This window comes from Myotis myotis, unplaced genomic scaffold (assembly GCF_014108235.1).
Source record: "Myotis myotis isolate mMyoMyo1 unplaced genomic scaffold, mMyoMyo1.p scaffold_m19_p_16, whole genome shotgun sequence".
In the NCBI taxonomy this organism is placed as follows: domain Eukaryota; kingdom Metazoa; phylum Chordata; class Mammalia; order Chiroptera; family Vespertilionidae; genus Myotis; species Myotis myotis.
Window position 1 is genome coordinate 51,163,890 of NW_023416320.1, and position 13,498 is coordinate 51,177,387.

At 55.9% G+C, this 13,498-nt stretch overlaps 1 protein-coding gene across 28 annotated transcripts in view; it reads left to right on the top strand.

The window, feature by feature from the left end:
* The window catches only part of WWP1 (WW domain containing E3 ubiquitin protein ligase 1), a 95,916-nt gene that overhangs the window by 59,426 nt on the left and 22,992 nt on the right, over positions 1-13,498 (top strand). For all 28 annotated transcript variants that reach the window (XM_036337476.1, XM_036337471.1, XM_036337472.1 and 25 more), the window contains 8 exons: positions 4,933-5,260; positions 7,476-7,571; positions 8,752-8,926; positions 10,521-10,575; positions 10,657-10,741; positions 10,859-10,987; positions 13,022-13,097; positions 13,197-13,268. In XM_036337476.1, coding sequence (XP_036193369.1) covers positions 4,933-5,260; positions 7,476-7,571; positions 8,752-8,926; positions 10,521-10,575; positions 10,657-10,741; positions 10,859-10,987; positions 13,022-13,097; positions 13,197-13,268 — 1,016 coding nt within the window. The remainder of the gene's footprint in view (positions 1-4,932; positions 5,261-7,475; positions 7,572-8,751; positions 8,927-10,520; positions 10,576-10,656; positions 10,742-10,858; positions 10,988-13,021; positions 13,098-13,196; positions 13,269-13,498) is intronic.

Consider the following 13,498-nt stretch of genomic DNA (forward strand, 5'->3'; position numbering starts at 1 on the left):
TCTGCCTCCACCTGTCCTCAGGTCCCCTCACCACAGAGTTGTGCGGTTTGTCTTCTGTGCCTTGATGGCCTCAAACAACTTTCCTCCAACCGGTGCAGTGACGGTCTCACCTCTGATTATTGTTGGTGACATCTGACGGAACAGTGCACTGCGTCGTTCCATTGGCCAGTCTGCAAAGCTTCCGGAACCTGCTCTGTGGTGGCCGCCACTGCCCATGTCTTTCCTGCTGTCTGTTATCCCTTCGTGGGAGGATGGATTCAGGTATTTTTTCAGGAATGGTCATCTCTTTTAAGGTATTAGTGCAAAACTTGTATTCCTCTTGAATGAAGGACTTGGAAAATCAGATTCACTACTGGAGTGGGGGCAGGAGTGTGCATGTTCTGTGTCCATCACATGACAGGTTTTAATCCCTTACCTGCAACAACCTCAGTCCTTAAACCTTTAAAGCCAAAAGGTGTGTTTTCACAAGCTCATTTGCTGGCAGAATGGCTAGCACTGGTTGGAGCGTGTTCTGAGTTTGCCGTGCTTAGGATGAGTACCCTGTGTTTTGTGGCAGTGTGGGCCCCAGGTGTGCTTGGTGTGAGTGTGGTGTGCATGGGTCATGTCACCATCCGGAGTCCACAGAGGTGTGAGGCGTGGACACCAAGGGACTGGCCTGTGCTAAGAAGGAGCTCGAGACAAAGGTTTTCCCAGACAGAAGGTGCATGCCGGCTCCCGCCTTGAGTGAGCGATCGTTCGATACGTTTAGCTGCTGTGAACATTGGTCGTTGTTTTAAGCTAAATGGTAGGAGTCATGATGTGGTGAAGATTAGACCTGGCTTCTCACAGGACGAGGGTCAGATCCCAGCTCTGCCGCTTAACACAGTGACCAGTGTGTGTGTGACCGTGGACAAATTAACTTCCCAAAATTCAGCGCCTCTGTTTCTGAAAGAGGGTACACTCAAGTCACTTCTTACAGGATTCCTTCAAACGCAGTCTAAAACCTCTCCCATAATCCTTGGACAGTGGGAGACTTTAAGAGAAATACTGTTTTCTACTTCTTCCCTCTGTCTCTAGCCTGTAGTGGCAGATCACTTTTTCTAATATAGAATTACTAGAGACCCGGTGGAATCCCTTGGCCTGGCCTGCGGGGATCAGGCCGAAACCGGCAGTCCGACATCCCCTGAGGGGTCCTGGAGTTCGAGAGGGCGCTCTGCAAAGTTGCTGTCACTCAGCAGCTGCTGCATTGAGCATCTGCCCCCTGGTGGTCAGTTGCATTATAGCTACCGGACAGTTAGCCCGTCAGCCGGTCGCTTAGGCTTTTATATATATAGACTAGAGGCCTGGTGCACAAAAATTTGTGCACTCGGGGGGGTGGGGGGGTCCCTCAGCCCAGCCTGTGCCCTCTCGCAGTCTGGGACCCCTCGGGAGATAATGACCTGTTGACTTAGGCCCGCTCCTGGGTGGCAGAGGGCAGGCCCAATCCCTAGGTGCAGCCCCTGGTTGGGCTCAGAGCAGGGCCTATTGGGGAGTTGGGGCACCGCCCCCATCATGCACAGAGCAGGGCGGATCGGGAGGTTGCGATGCCACCCTCAGTCACGCTCAGGGTAGGGCCAATTGGGGCATTGGGGCACCGCCCCCTGTCACACACAGAGCAGGGTGGATCAGGGGGTTGGGGCGCCGCCCTCTATCACCCACAGACCAGGGCTGATCAGGGGGTTCGGGCGCCGCCACTGTCACACTCAGGGCAGGGCCGATGGGGAGATTATGGCTCTACCCCGTCACACACAGAGCAGGGCCCATGAGGGGGGTGGTTGGGGCGCCGCACCCTGTCACACACAGAGCAGGGCTGATCAGGGGGTTGGGGCACCGCACCCTGTCACACACACAGCCGCAGGGCGATCAGGGGGTTGGGGAGCTCCCCCCTATCAGGCACAGAGCAGGGCTGATCAGGGGGTTGGGGCGCCGCACCCTGTCACGAACAGAGCAGGGTGGATAGGGAGGTTGTGGCCCCGCCCCCGTCACACACAGAGCGGCAGGGCGATCAGGGGGTTTGGGCGCTGCCCCCTGTCACGCTGATCCCGGTGCTGGGAGGCATATTACCCTTGTACTATATAGGATAGAGGCCTGGTGCACAGGTGGGGGCCGGCTGGTTTGCCCTGAAGGGTGTCCTGGATCAGGGTGGGGGTCCCCACTTGGGTGCCTGGCCAGCCTGGGTGAGGGGATGATGGCTGTTTGTAGCTGGTCACACACCCTTCAGGGTGGGGGTCCCTACTGGGGTACCTGGCCAGTCTGGGTGAGGGGCTGAGGGCTGTTTTCAGGCTGGCGTGTGACTGAAGCTCCCAGCTGCTCCTTTTTTTCTTTTTCTTTTTTTTATTCTGGGCCAGCTTTAGCTCTGGCTCCAGCTCTGAGGCCTCTGCTGCTGAAAGCAGGTATCTGGTTTGTTTGGGTTCTATAATTGAAACACTGTATCAACTCCAGCTCTGAGATCCTGGCTGGCTGAAAGCAGGTTTCTGGGGTTTTGTTTAGCTTCTATATTTGTAACAGTGTTTCAAACTGCAGGCTCAGAGGCCGGCGGGGAACATTGGTTTCCTCCGTCACTGAAGCAAGCAAGTCTCATGTTAGCTTCAAGCTGCCTGGCTGCCGGCCACCATCTTGGCTGGCAGTTAATTTGCATATCTCCCTGATTAGCCAATGGGAAGGGTAGCGGATGTATGCTAATTACCGTTTCTCTTTTATTAGATAGGACTAGAGGCCCACTGCACGAAATTTGTGCATGGGTAGTGTCCCTCACAGTTGCCGGCTGCCGGCTGGGGCCTTCCTTTGTTCCACACTGCCCCCTGGTGGTCAGCACATGTCATAGTGAGTGATCAAACTCCTGGTTGGTTGAATTCCTGAGAGGACACTTTGCATATTGGGCTTTTGTATATAGAGATTGTTTTATTATTAAAACAGACCATAGTTCAGCATGGTAAGTTTTAGGCATGACTAACTGATTTCACAAGTTTATTGGACTTCTGTTTTTAGCATTTTGTTTTGTTTTGCAATATTTATCAGTTCACAGGAAGTCACAGTGATGCCCAGGAAGGTCTCCCACTTTTTCCCCCACCTCTCCATGGAGCTTCTCGCAGGACTAGCGCAGCGCTGGGCACGAGGGCATGACGAAAAGTCCGATGCCAGGCTTCCAGGAAACACGGCAGTGCCTTTTGTTCTTTTCGTTCTATTCTTATTGAATCATGGTCAGAATGTCGCCTCCTGATTGTAGAATTGGGGACTTTGTTTTGGCCTTTACAAATGTCAGATTTTCCAAAAATTCTTAGTGTGTTTGGATGGAATATGTATATAGTAGAAACTCAAAACTACCTCTCTACCTCTGTAATTTAGGTCAGGGGTATTGATTGTGTTATTAAATCCTTCATATATGAATTATATTAGTATTTCAAAATTATTATTTCTAATTACATTTTAAATATTATATTTCTACTAATGCTTTGTTATCTGCATAGTTTTGAAAGAGGTATGGTTAGTTCTTTTTTGATTTCTCTTTAATTTATTGGTTCAACAAGTATTTTTTGTTTTCATGTGCCATGCACTTTGTAGCTGTTGGGAATGCATAAGTGAGAAAATCTGACCAATTTTTTGCACTTTAATGAAAAATAAATAAACACTAAGAAATAGAATATTCACAACCGAGAAACCCACATGTAACAGGGAGCCGGTGGGGCAGCAGGGACAGCGCTGGCTTAGATGCTCCAGACGCCGTCCTGACGGCGCCACTGAGCAGGCCTCTCCTTGCGGGGAAGCAGGGTCCTCTGAGACTTGGAGACCCACAGTGCAGGCACAGCCCTGGGTGGGAGGGCAGAAAGACCACTGTGCGGTCAGGTGTGGCCATGGGACAGGTGTGGAAGGGACCCTGGCTGGAGGGAGTGAAGGTGGGCTAGTCTGCGTCTGGAGAGTGGGCCGTGCTGGGATAAGGCAGGAGCTGTTGCTGTAACCTAAGCAGGAGTGGCGGCCAGGGGAGGTGGCACGCTGAGCACACTCGCTGTGGCTCTTGCAGGGCTGCTGTCTGCTCCACAGGTCCCAGGCCCGGGCAGTTCTTGTTCTGGTTCCCATTTCATCTTGTTCTGCTGGGAAGTTGCTGCCGCGTTTTCTCGTGTGAATGAGGGCTCGCTGCTGAGGAGCACACATTGAGGAGGAGGCTCCTGAGATCATGGGGCGGGGGGGGCGCGGTGGCGGGGGGAGCAGGGGTGTCTCTGGGCATGTCCTGTCTCCATCCTCTCGGACATTGTCGAAACACTGACTGTGAGGGTTGTTCCTTGTCCTATGCTGCCTGTATCTTCCCCAAAGCCATTCTCTCCCACACCTGGCGCAGGACGCACTGACCTGCGATGTGCACTTAGGTCTGACCGCTGGGGAGCCCGCTCGCCCCACTCCTCCTGTCTGCAGGCCGGCCTGGCACCCGTCAGAGCTGTGGTGTGTGATCTTCTCATCGTTTTGTTCAGCAGTCTGTTCTCTGCAGTTTTTCTTAGACTCCCTTTTCCAGTGCCTATGGTTGAAATGGACCCAGTGCTGGGCTGGGTCTCCGGAACTAGTGGGGGGGGCCCGGGCACTGGGAAGTCCCTGCAGCACTGGCTGAGTCCGGGCCCTGTGTGCCCTCCCCGGCCCCTACAGCAGAGGGTCACCCTAAAGTTGATGCCCAGGCAGACTTTCAGAATTGATCATTTGGAGGAAAAATATTTATTATCTTAACGTTGGTTTCTCTTTCCTTAAGGTTTTTTGTATATAAGTACTTTTTTTCTTATATTTTTATTGTTCACATGTTTATCTCTAAAATGTGAGCAACAGAAGATGGAGTCTGTCCTGTTTTATTTTTGTCCGTCCCTGAGGCCCCACTGTGTGCGCTGGGCTCTGCCTTGTCATTCAAGTCACATGGCCTGTCCGTTGCCTTTGCAGCTAATGGAGAGTCGTCCTTACCGGCAAGGGCACCGCAGGAGGATGCTCCGGCCCCGGAGCAGGCGGGGGTCCCTGAGGATGGTGCCTGGGCCTCAACTTGCCCTGGATCCACTGGTGAGCAGGCCCCGGGCCCAGAAGCACCAGCGCCCTCAGAGCGCAATGGCTGCGTCCCCCCTGATGGCACGGCACTTGGGGCCGGGACCTGCGACCTGGACGCTGCAGCCTCTGCCTCTGGAAGCAGCTCGGCCTTGGAAGCAGCCAAGTTGCGGCAGCCAGGTGGGAGTGTGGAGCCTGGGAGGAACGCCAGCCCAGAAAGCCTGCCCTCAGGGTACGTCCCGTCCCCTCCCCTCCCCTGCCCTCCCCTCCTCTTCTCCCATGTGATGGCCTCTGATGCTGACCGAGTGTCAGACTTCCCAGTGACGGCTCTGCCGGTGTGATTCAGGCTGTTCATTTATGCAAAGCCAGTGCCTGGCGGGTCAGAGCACACAGTCCCCTCCCTGAAGCACGGACAGAGGGCAGAGAGGCAGCTGCATCGCCTGGCAGGCCCTCCTGACCCCTCTGCATGGAGTTCCCTTTTCCTGAGCTTGACCGTGGCTACCGAGCGTGGCCTCGTCTCCGCACCCTCTGAGGTCCGCCCCTGCACCCCAGCTCGAGAACAAGCAGCCTTTCCTCTGAATCCTGAGTTGGGGGGTCCCCCAGCACTGACGGTGGTCAGCTCCAGACCCGGTTCTCGCAGCTGCTCCATGGTTTTTGATACCTGCTTCTCCCACAGTCACAACTGTGCAGGGAAGAGTCTGCCTCCGCCTGTGTCTCCCTCCCGTGTCCTACAGCTGCTCACAGGGCTGCTGGCTCTGAGACAGTAACACGAACAGGTCCTGCCTTTGCTTTTGTGAGAATTTGAGTGCATTTGGGGCTGAAGAAAAAACCCCAAGCATTTCCAGGGATTAGATTAGAAAGGGGCAAGCAGGTGTCAGCGGCTCCGAGTGGCATCGGCTGCTCAGAGGCCACACACAAAGCTGGAGGCGGCAGCCAGTGCCCCCACTGCTGCGGGGCCTGGGTTGCACCTCGAGTTCTGTCCAGCACCCTGCGGAGGCGGCCCCCGAGTTCTGTCCAGTGCCCCGCGGAGGCAGCCCCGAGTTCTGTCCAGTGCCCCGCGGAGGCAGCCCCGAGTTCTGTCCAGCGCCCCGCGGAGGCAGCCCCGAGTTCTGTCCAGCGCCCCGCGGAGGCAGCCCCGAGTTCTGTCCAGCGCCCCGCGGAGGCGACCCTGGGCTCACCAAGTTTCTGCCATGTCCTTCCTTGGCAACCCCAGGATCATGTTTTCCAAAACCAGGTGGACGAGTCCCCACAGTTACTGAGGAAAAGGAGGAGAGGCGGGAGGCAGGCCTGCTCCTGGCTCAGCTGCCAGGAGGGTCTCCAGAGTCATGTAAGGAAGGGCCCTGCCCGCCCGTGTGTGCAGCAGCTGGGAGGAGGGCGAGTGTTAGAGTGTGTGCGTGTGCACGTGTGTGTGTGTCTGTGCACTCATCAGGGAGCAGCTTCAGTAAGTGTGGGCCTTGCATGGGGAAATCAGCAAGGCCTCCCTAATCAAAAAGAAACCAGATTTAACTGGATCCTTGTGTTTTAGACAAAGAAAACTACTTTCTGTTCTTTCAGATTGAAAACAAGCATGTTAAACTCAGGAATGCCAGGTCTTTATTTTGTATGTTTAAAATGTGTCTTATCTACCATTACGGAAAGACAAGAGGAAGAAGCAGGGAGCACAGAGGAGAACGTGCGATGGGGAGTAGAGTCTCGAGTGGAACAGGGAAGACACAGTGGGGTGTCTGCAGGCCAGAGCGGGACAGCTGTGCACAGAGGCGACCCTGGTGCCCAGGAGGGAGGCCTGCAGGGAGCAGGGGTCCTGGCTTCTGCAGGCGGCACCTGCTGGCAGCTTTCAGATGCATGGTTTTGAAATCGCAGGCAAAACTGGCTGTCACTGCCCTGACATTTGTGCCTCGGGCTTGCTAGACTGAAAGTTCCTCTGCCCTTGATTAAATGTCTCCTCTGATGATTTGGAACTCTATCAATCAGTGTCTTTTTAAAAACATTACATATTCTGCCCTAGCTGGTTTGGCTCAGTGGATAGAGCATCGGCCTGCGGACTGAAGGGTCCCAGGTTCGATTCTGGTTGAGGGCACATGCCTGGGTTACGGGCTCGATCCCCAGTAGGGACTGTGCAGGAGGCAGCCAATCAATTACTCTCTCTCATCATTGATGTTTCTCTCTCTCTGTCCCTCTCCCTTCCTCTCTGAAAGCAATTAAAAATATACACTTAAAAAATAATAAAAATAAAAACATTACATATTCTGTCTTCTGCTGACTATACTGACAGGTTTATGAGAAAGGAAAAACTTAAGAAAGGCACTAGTAACTGAGAAAAGAAATAACAATATGATATATATTTAGACTTTTAAAGGGAAACCTGTAATTCCTTGGTTATAACGGGGAGTCATGTTTCAGATGGTCTCATTTGTTGTCTTTTACTTATACTTTTGTGTTTTTTAAAGGTGGGAACAGAGGAAAGACCCTCACGGGAGAACCTATTACGTGGATCATAACACTCGAACAACCACGTGGGAGAGGCCACAGCCTTTACCCCCAGGGTAAGGTGCAGCTTACCGTCTCCAGCTGCTTCTCACACACCTGCCTTCACGTTTTATTCCTGCGACAGAACTTGACTCTCATTCTGCAAATGGTTTCCTTTCGTTGGCTTAAAGGGCTTCCTATGAGATTGTCAAACACTGTCTTGAGTTACTGAGGGTCTGATGTCAGTCCCTGTCTAACTGTTTAAGGAATGTTCTCATAGATAGTGATCTCAACTCCGTTACTCATGGGGTTTACTGGCAGGTAGAGGCGTGGCTCCCAGTGATGGCCCAGAGGTGGTCACAGTGGCCTGCATCACGTGGGGTGGGCATCATAGATGTTTCGGTCGCCCCGTCCCCAAAGGCCATTCACACTCACGCCCCCGTCCTTGGTTTTGTGTCTTCATCTCGTGAGCACGCTGTCCACTAGCCAGCTTGGATACTATTCAGTGTCCACACTCGGCCTGCAACCTACAGTTCTCCTCGTCCTTGCCACTGGGAGCTCTGGCCACCAGTACAAAGCGCATCCCAGGTCCCAAAAGCTCACGGCCAGGCATGCTCTTTGTGTGAGACTGGTTGCTGCGAGCATTCGAGATTGTCCTGTAATTAATGCCTACAGCGGGTTGCAGGTGACTTGGGGACGGGTGTGTCCAGGTGTGAGATGGGGAAGGGCATTCTCTTCTGAGGGGCCAGGAGGGAGTGCACGTGGCTCCATGTGGGTCCCCGGAAGGAGCATCGGGGTGTCGGGCACTGAGGCTGGAATCGGGACGGGTTCGTGCTGAGCTGCACCTGAGAACTTGGCCGGTGGGTGGCGTGACTGCCTGCAGCTCAGGTTGGCGGGCAGAGCGCCCTCAGAAGCCTGGCGTCCACGCCCTGATGTGGCAGTGGCTGTGGGCGGTTGCCAGGTACGCAGTCAGCACTCGGGAGGTGAGCGCTTCCCAGAAAAGGGCCTGGATCCCGGGACAGTCCGTCTCTGGCCCCTTTTTGAGGCCGTGCTTAGAAATCACGGAGGTATTTATCCAAAATAAACAGCAAGTTCCATGTGAACCGTTTTTCTGAGGAATATAACTCACAGTGCTAGAGTTATTTTATCATGGCTTGGACTTGACCTTTCAGTCATTTGCTTGAAGTAAAATGACTGCTTCCCAGTGCCTTCTGCTGAGAGGCTCTGTCTGTTTTATTGTTGCTGTCCTGGCGGTAGCTGGGAGAGAAGAGTGGACGACCGGGGCCGGGTCTACTACGTGGACCACAACACCAGGACCACCACGTGGCAGCGGCCGACCCTGGAGTCCGTGCGGGACTTTGAGCAGTGGCAGTCCCAGCGCAGCCAGCTGCAAGGCGCCCTGCAGCAGTTCAACCAGCGCTACCTCTACTCGGTGAGCAGCCCCGCCCGCCCGCCCTCCTTCCATTCTACCGCCTTCCCTCCCACCGTATTCTGTTCCGCCCAGTTAGAGGGCACTTAGGATTCGACCTTTGACCTAGTGTTTCTGCTATATATAACCACTTTGAGCCATTTTAAAAAAAACTCCAGCTTACTAACATAACTTACAGGCTCAGCGTTTGTCTTTATTAAATGGTAGCTTCATGAATGCAGTTTCTTCCTAAAATACTGTCTTTACACGTTCCCAGCCTTCAGCCTTTCCTATGATCATTTGGCTTTAAGTAAAAGCCCGGAGCCCCTGGTTTCACTGAAGGCCAGCCTCGCCCACGCGAGTCCTCTGGCCCCTTGCCCTATTCTGCAATAGCCCGTGGCTCTCTTTGGCCCCTCAGAGATAGATTTTCCTGGGGTTGGGGACACTTTTGTCCCCAAACTCTAATGCACCTGAAAATTTGGTGATTTATTTATTACTTATGGAGTCCCTGCTCCTCACCCCTGGCTCCCCCCACATCAAGTCCTGCTCCTCACCCCTGCCCCCCCCCCCATCAAGTCCTCCTCACCCCTGGCTCCCCCCCCATCAAGTCCTGCTCCTCACCCCTGGCTCCCCCCAACCCCCCCATCAAGTCCTCCTCACCCCTGGCTTCTCCTCCCCTTGGAGTCCCTGCTCTCACCCCTGGTTCCTCTCCCACCCCCCACCCCCCATGGAGTCCTGCTCCTCACCTTCATCCTGTGCCACTGCTGCCCTGGGCCTCCCTCCCCAGTCAAGGAAGGAGGACAGGACTGAGAGGGACGTGACGTGGAAGGGGGATGGCTCTTTCTAGCAAGCGCTCGCTCTTTTACTTGGAAAGGGAGGCCCTTGACAGGCCTCTGCCCACCCCTCCTTGGCCAAGGGCCATCCCACCAGCCCTGCTGCTCGGGGTTGGCATGGAGAACTTGTAGCCACTGAACGCTGCCCCACAGAGCAGCGGCTTGCTGAGAGGGGGCGCCGAGTCCCTGTGGTGGCGCCTGCTTGGAGCGCCCACATGTTCACCAGGACGCGCACACGCCGTCGCTGGGAAACAGCTTCTCCCGTCACGGTTTCATGTTTGTCCTTCTTTTCAAACTGAGGGTGGAATGTTTACTTACGTTTGCTCTAGATACATTTCTGGGCTGTAATGAGGGGTCAGCACAGTGCGTTATATGTGTACGAGTGTATGAAAGATCGAATGTTCAAATAGTTTATTTGCATAATGATGATACTGGGGTCTACTGGACCTTGTTTTAAAGATAACTGGTAATCATTCTGTTTTTTAACAAATCCTGCTGCCCTGCCTAACATCACAGCTCTGGTGCGCCGTCTCCTCTGGTGCCTCTGGCCAATTGCGGGGGGGGGGGGGGGGGGGGGGGTTGGGGGGGTGACAGTGCCGAGACCTGGAGGAAAGTCCTAGCCAAGCGACCCCTAAGCCATGGCCTTTCAGCGCGCAGAATCCTGCCTGACTGCATTCACACTCCATCATGGCGGCTTCAGAAAAGGATTAGAAACGCGGTTCTGCCCGTGCCTGGTCATCTCTGCTTCTGTGTTAAGACCTGCTGTCTTATTTCTCTCCCGTCAGGCTTCAGTGTTAGCTGCAGAAAGCGACCCGTATGGGCCTTTGCCGCCAGGCTGGGGTAAGCTAATGCGCTGTCGGTAAAAATATCTGCAAGGTGTGTATAGAAATGGTTATTAAATGCTGTGTTCACTGTTTTTAGAAAAAAGAGTAGATTCAACAGACAGAGTTTACTTCGTGAATCACAACACAAAAACCACGCAATGGGAAGACCCGAGAACTCAGGGGTACGTCGTATCCCAACCTGGCCTCCGTCATCTGCACCCTGTGTAGCTAGAATCGGGGGACCCTTGACCCATGTCCTCAGTGCCTGGAGGGGTTGCCTGATGGTCCCTGTCTTTCAGCTTACAGAACGAGGAGCCCCTGCCGGAGGGCTGGGAGATCAGGTACACGCGGGAAGGCGTGCGGTACTTCGTGGACCATAACACCCGAACCACGACATTCAAAGATCCACGCAACGGGAAGTCGTCTGTGTGAGTGACAGCCTCAGGCTCTGAATGCTGTTTCCTCGGGACGTAGGTTAGCCGCCAGCTTAGCCTCAGATTGTACCTTTGGATCAAGAAAACCTACTGGGGAGCGCCCCAGTGCAGCTGTGCTCGCGCGGCCTTCCCCCCGCACGGCAGCCACAGCTCGGTTTGCTGCTGCCTCCCTCTTCCGGAGCAGACGGGGCCCAGGAGCCCTGGCTCGTGCTGTCAGGCAGGCCGGCTGGTTTCAGAACCAGGCAGTCTGTCCCCGTGTCTGTGCTCGTGGGGGCTGCGGCCTCGGGGGAGATGCTCAGCAGGACTGAGTCCTGCAGATGAGGCGTCTGACAGGCCTGCGCCAGGCTATCCTTCCTCCTCCTGAGGGCGAGGGCTCAGAACAGAAGCTGCCATGAAAGGCCTTTAGCAAATTCCTACCATCACAGGAATTGTCCCCCCCTCCCCCCCGCACCCCGACCCTGCCAGTGGCCTGTCCCTGCTCCTTTGCCGGGGGGCACACCCCTCCTCCCGCTCAGGTGCCCCGCAATGCCCTCCTCCTGTGCCACAGCACCAGCTTTCCGTCTCCTCCATGTTGTTCTCGTCAGCTAGGTCTGCTCCTGGATGAAAAACAAACCAGATCCACTCTTCACCTTACAACTCCATTCAGTACACACCTGTTTTTATTGCTGCTCTTTCAAGGAAAAGTACTGCGAGTTGTCTTTGTATTGTTGTTTCTCCTTTCGGTCTAGACCAGCTCTGGGACGCCCCGCTCCTGTACCTGCTGAGGGCAGCCTGCTGCCCGTGTGGGCGGGCTGTGTCCTGTCTCAGGGCTCCCAGAGCACTTGACCCAGCACGTGTCGGGCAGGAGCAGGTGGGACTGGACATCCTGGGAGCCTGTGCCACCCTGGCCTCCTCTCCCCGGCCTCCTAACGGCCAAGGCCCCGCGCTCCGACCTCCACTGCCCGCACTCCTCCTCCTGTGGCCTCTCCCACTGCCCTGCTTTTCAAAAGTGCCTGTGCCTCACACACCTTCCTCTCCACGTTTGCTGCCTCTGCTCAGCGGCTGCCTGTTATCTCTGCTGTCGCCCCTTCCTGACATTCCTGCAGCGCCTGCTCCTCCAGGGGTGCTGCCGGCGGCGCCATGTCGGGGTGTGTGGGCTGGCACCTCGGGGTCCTGAGTCCTCTGTCCTTCCCCGGCCCTCAGCCCATGGCACCTGCAGCTCCTGCCCTCGCTGCTCCCAGACCCTGCCTCAGGCCACCGCTTGCAGCTGTCCCTGCGACCAAGCCCTCTGCTCGGGCGCCCGTTCCCCTGTCCCCACGGCTGTGCCTCGTGTCTCTGGTCAGAGGTTTCTCAGCAGGAGACGCTCCGCTGCCTCCTGCCCTTCCCACACCCACAGGGAGCCCTGCCCCCTCTGGAGACACGCACGTAGTCTCCGGGTCACCTGTCAGCTCCAGAGCAGCCCCGTCTGTGTGCTCAGCACATGGCGCTCTCCTTGCCAGGAGGGGCCGGCGTGCCTGCTTCTCATCCTGCGGGCCGAGTGAATGCCCTTGGACCCGGCTGCGCGAGAAAACCTCTGTTCCAGGTGTCCCCTCCAGCAGGCGGGAAGTCTCTGTGCTGGTCTCAGGCTCACTCAGCAACTGGAGAGCCAGGCGCGCCCCCGCCTGCTCTCCACTTGGCCCCCCTCCCTGGCCCCTGAGCCACCCGTCCAGGCTCCTGTCTGGCTGTGCTTACGTCTGTTTTCATCTCGGCTCTGGGCTCAGATGCAGAATTGCCTCCATGTCCCCTCTGCCCAGGCCTCTGTCCCTCAGGGTTAAGGTTACCAGAGGCCCCTTTGGAACCGTCTGCAGTGGACGTGGGTGTGTCACTCACCGCATCCCTAGTGCAGCCTCGGTCCGTGTGCAGGGTCGGGGTCCTCGCTGCTCGAGCCCCTGCCGGCCCAGCAAGCTCCCCCTTGCTCTCCCGGCCAGTGCTGTCCTGTCCCTCCTCGTCTCGCTGAGCGTACAGAGCCCACCCTGGCCCGCGAGCTGACCCCTGCTGTTCTCTCTCTAGAGCTAAAGGTGGCCCGCAGATCGCCTACGAGCGCAGCTTTCGGTGGAAGCTTGCTCACTTCCGGTACCTGTGCCAGGTACGAGGTGCTGACTGGGGCCCCGTCTGGCATGTAGTCCCTCCGCACACAGTGCTGCTTCCGAGCTTACGTGACGCCACGGTGTTGTTTCTGTTTCAGTCCAACGCGCTCCCCAGTCACGTAAAGATCAGCGTGTCCCGGCAGACGCTGTTCGAAGATTCCTTCCAGCAGGTAAGGCTCCATCAGAAGCCCCAGCAGGCCTGACCCTTGTGAGGGACGGCGGGCTGTAGACACCATCGCCGCGCAGAAGGCAGCTGGCCGTGACCATTGCCCTGAGCCGGGCGCTGGCACCTGACGGGCGAGGTGCGGGCTGACAACCATTCATTCGGCCGCGGGCGAAGTGGCAGAGGGAAGCCTCAACGGCTTCTGGGACATTTTGACACTTAGCTAAGACCTCCTAA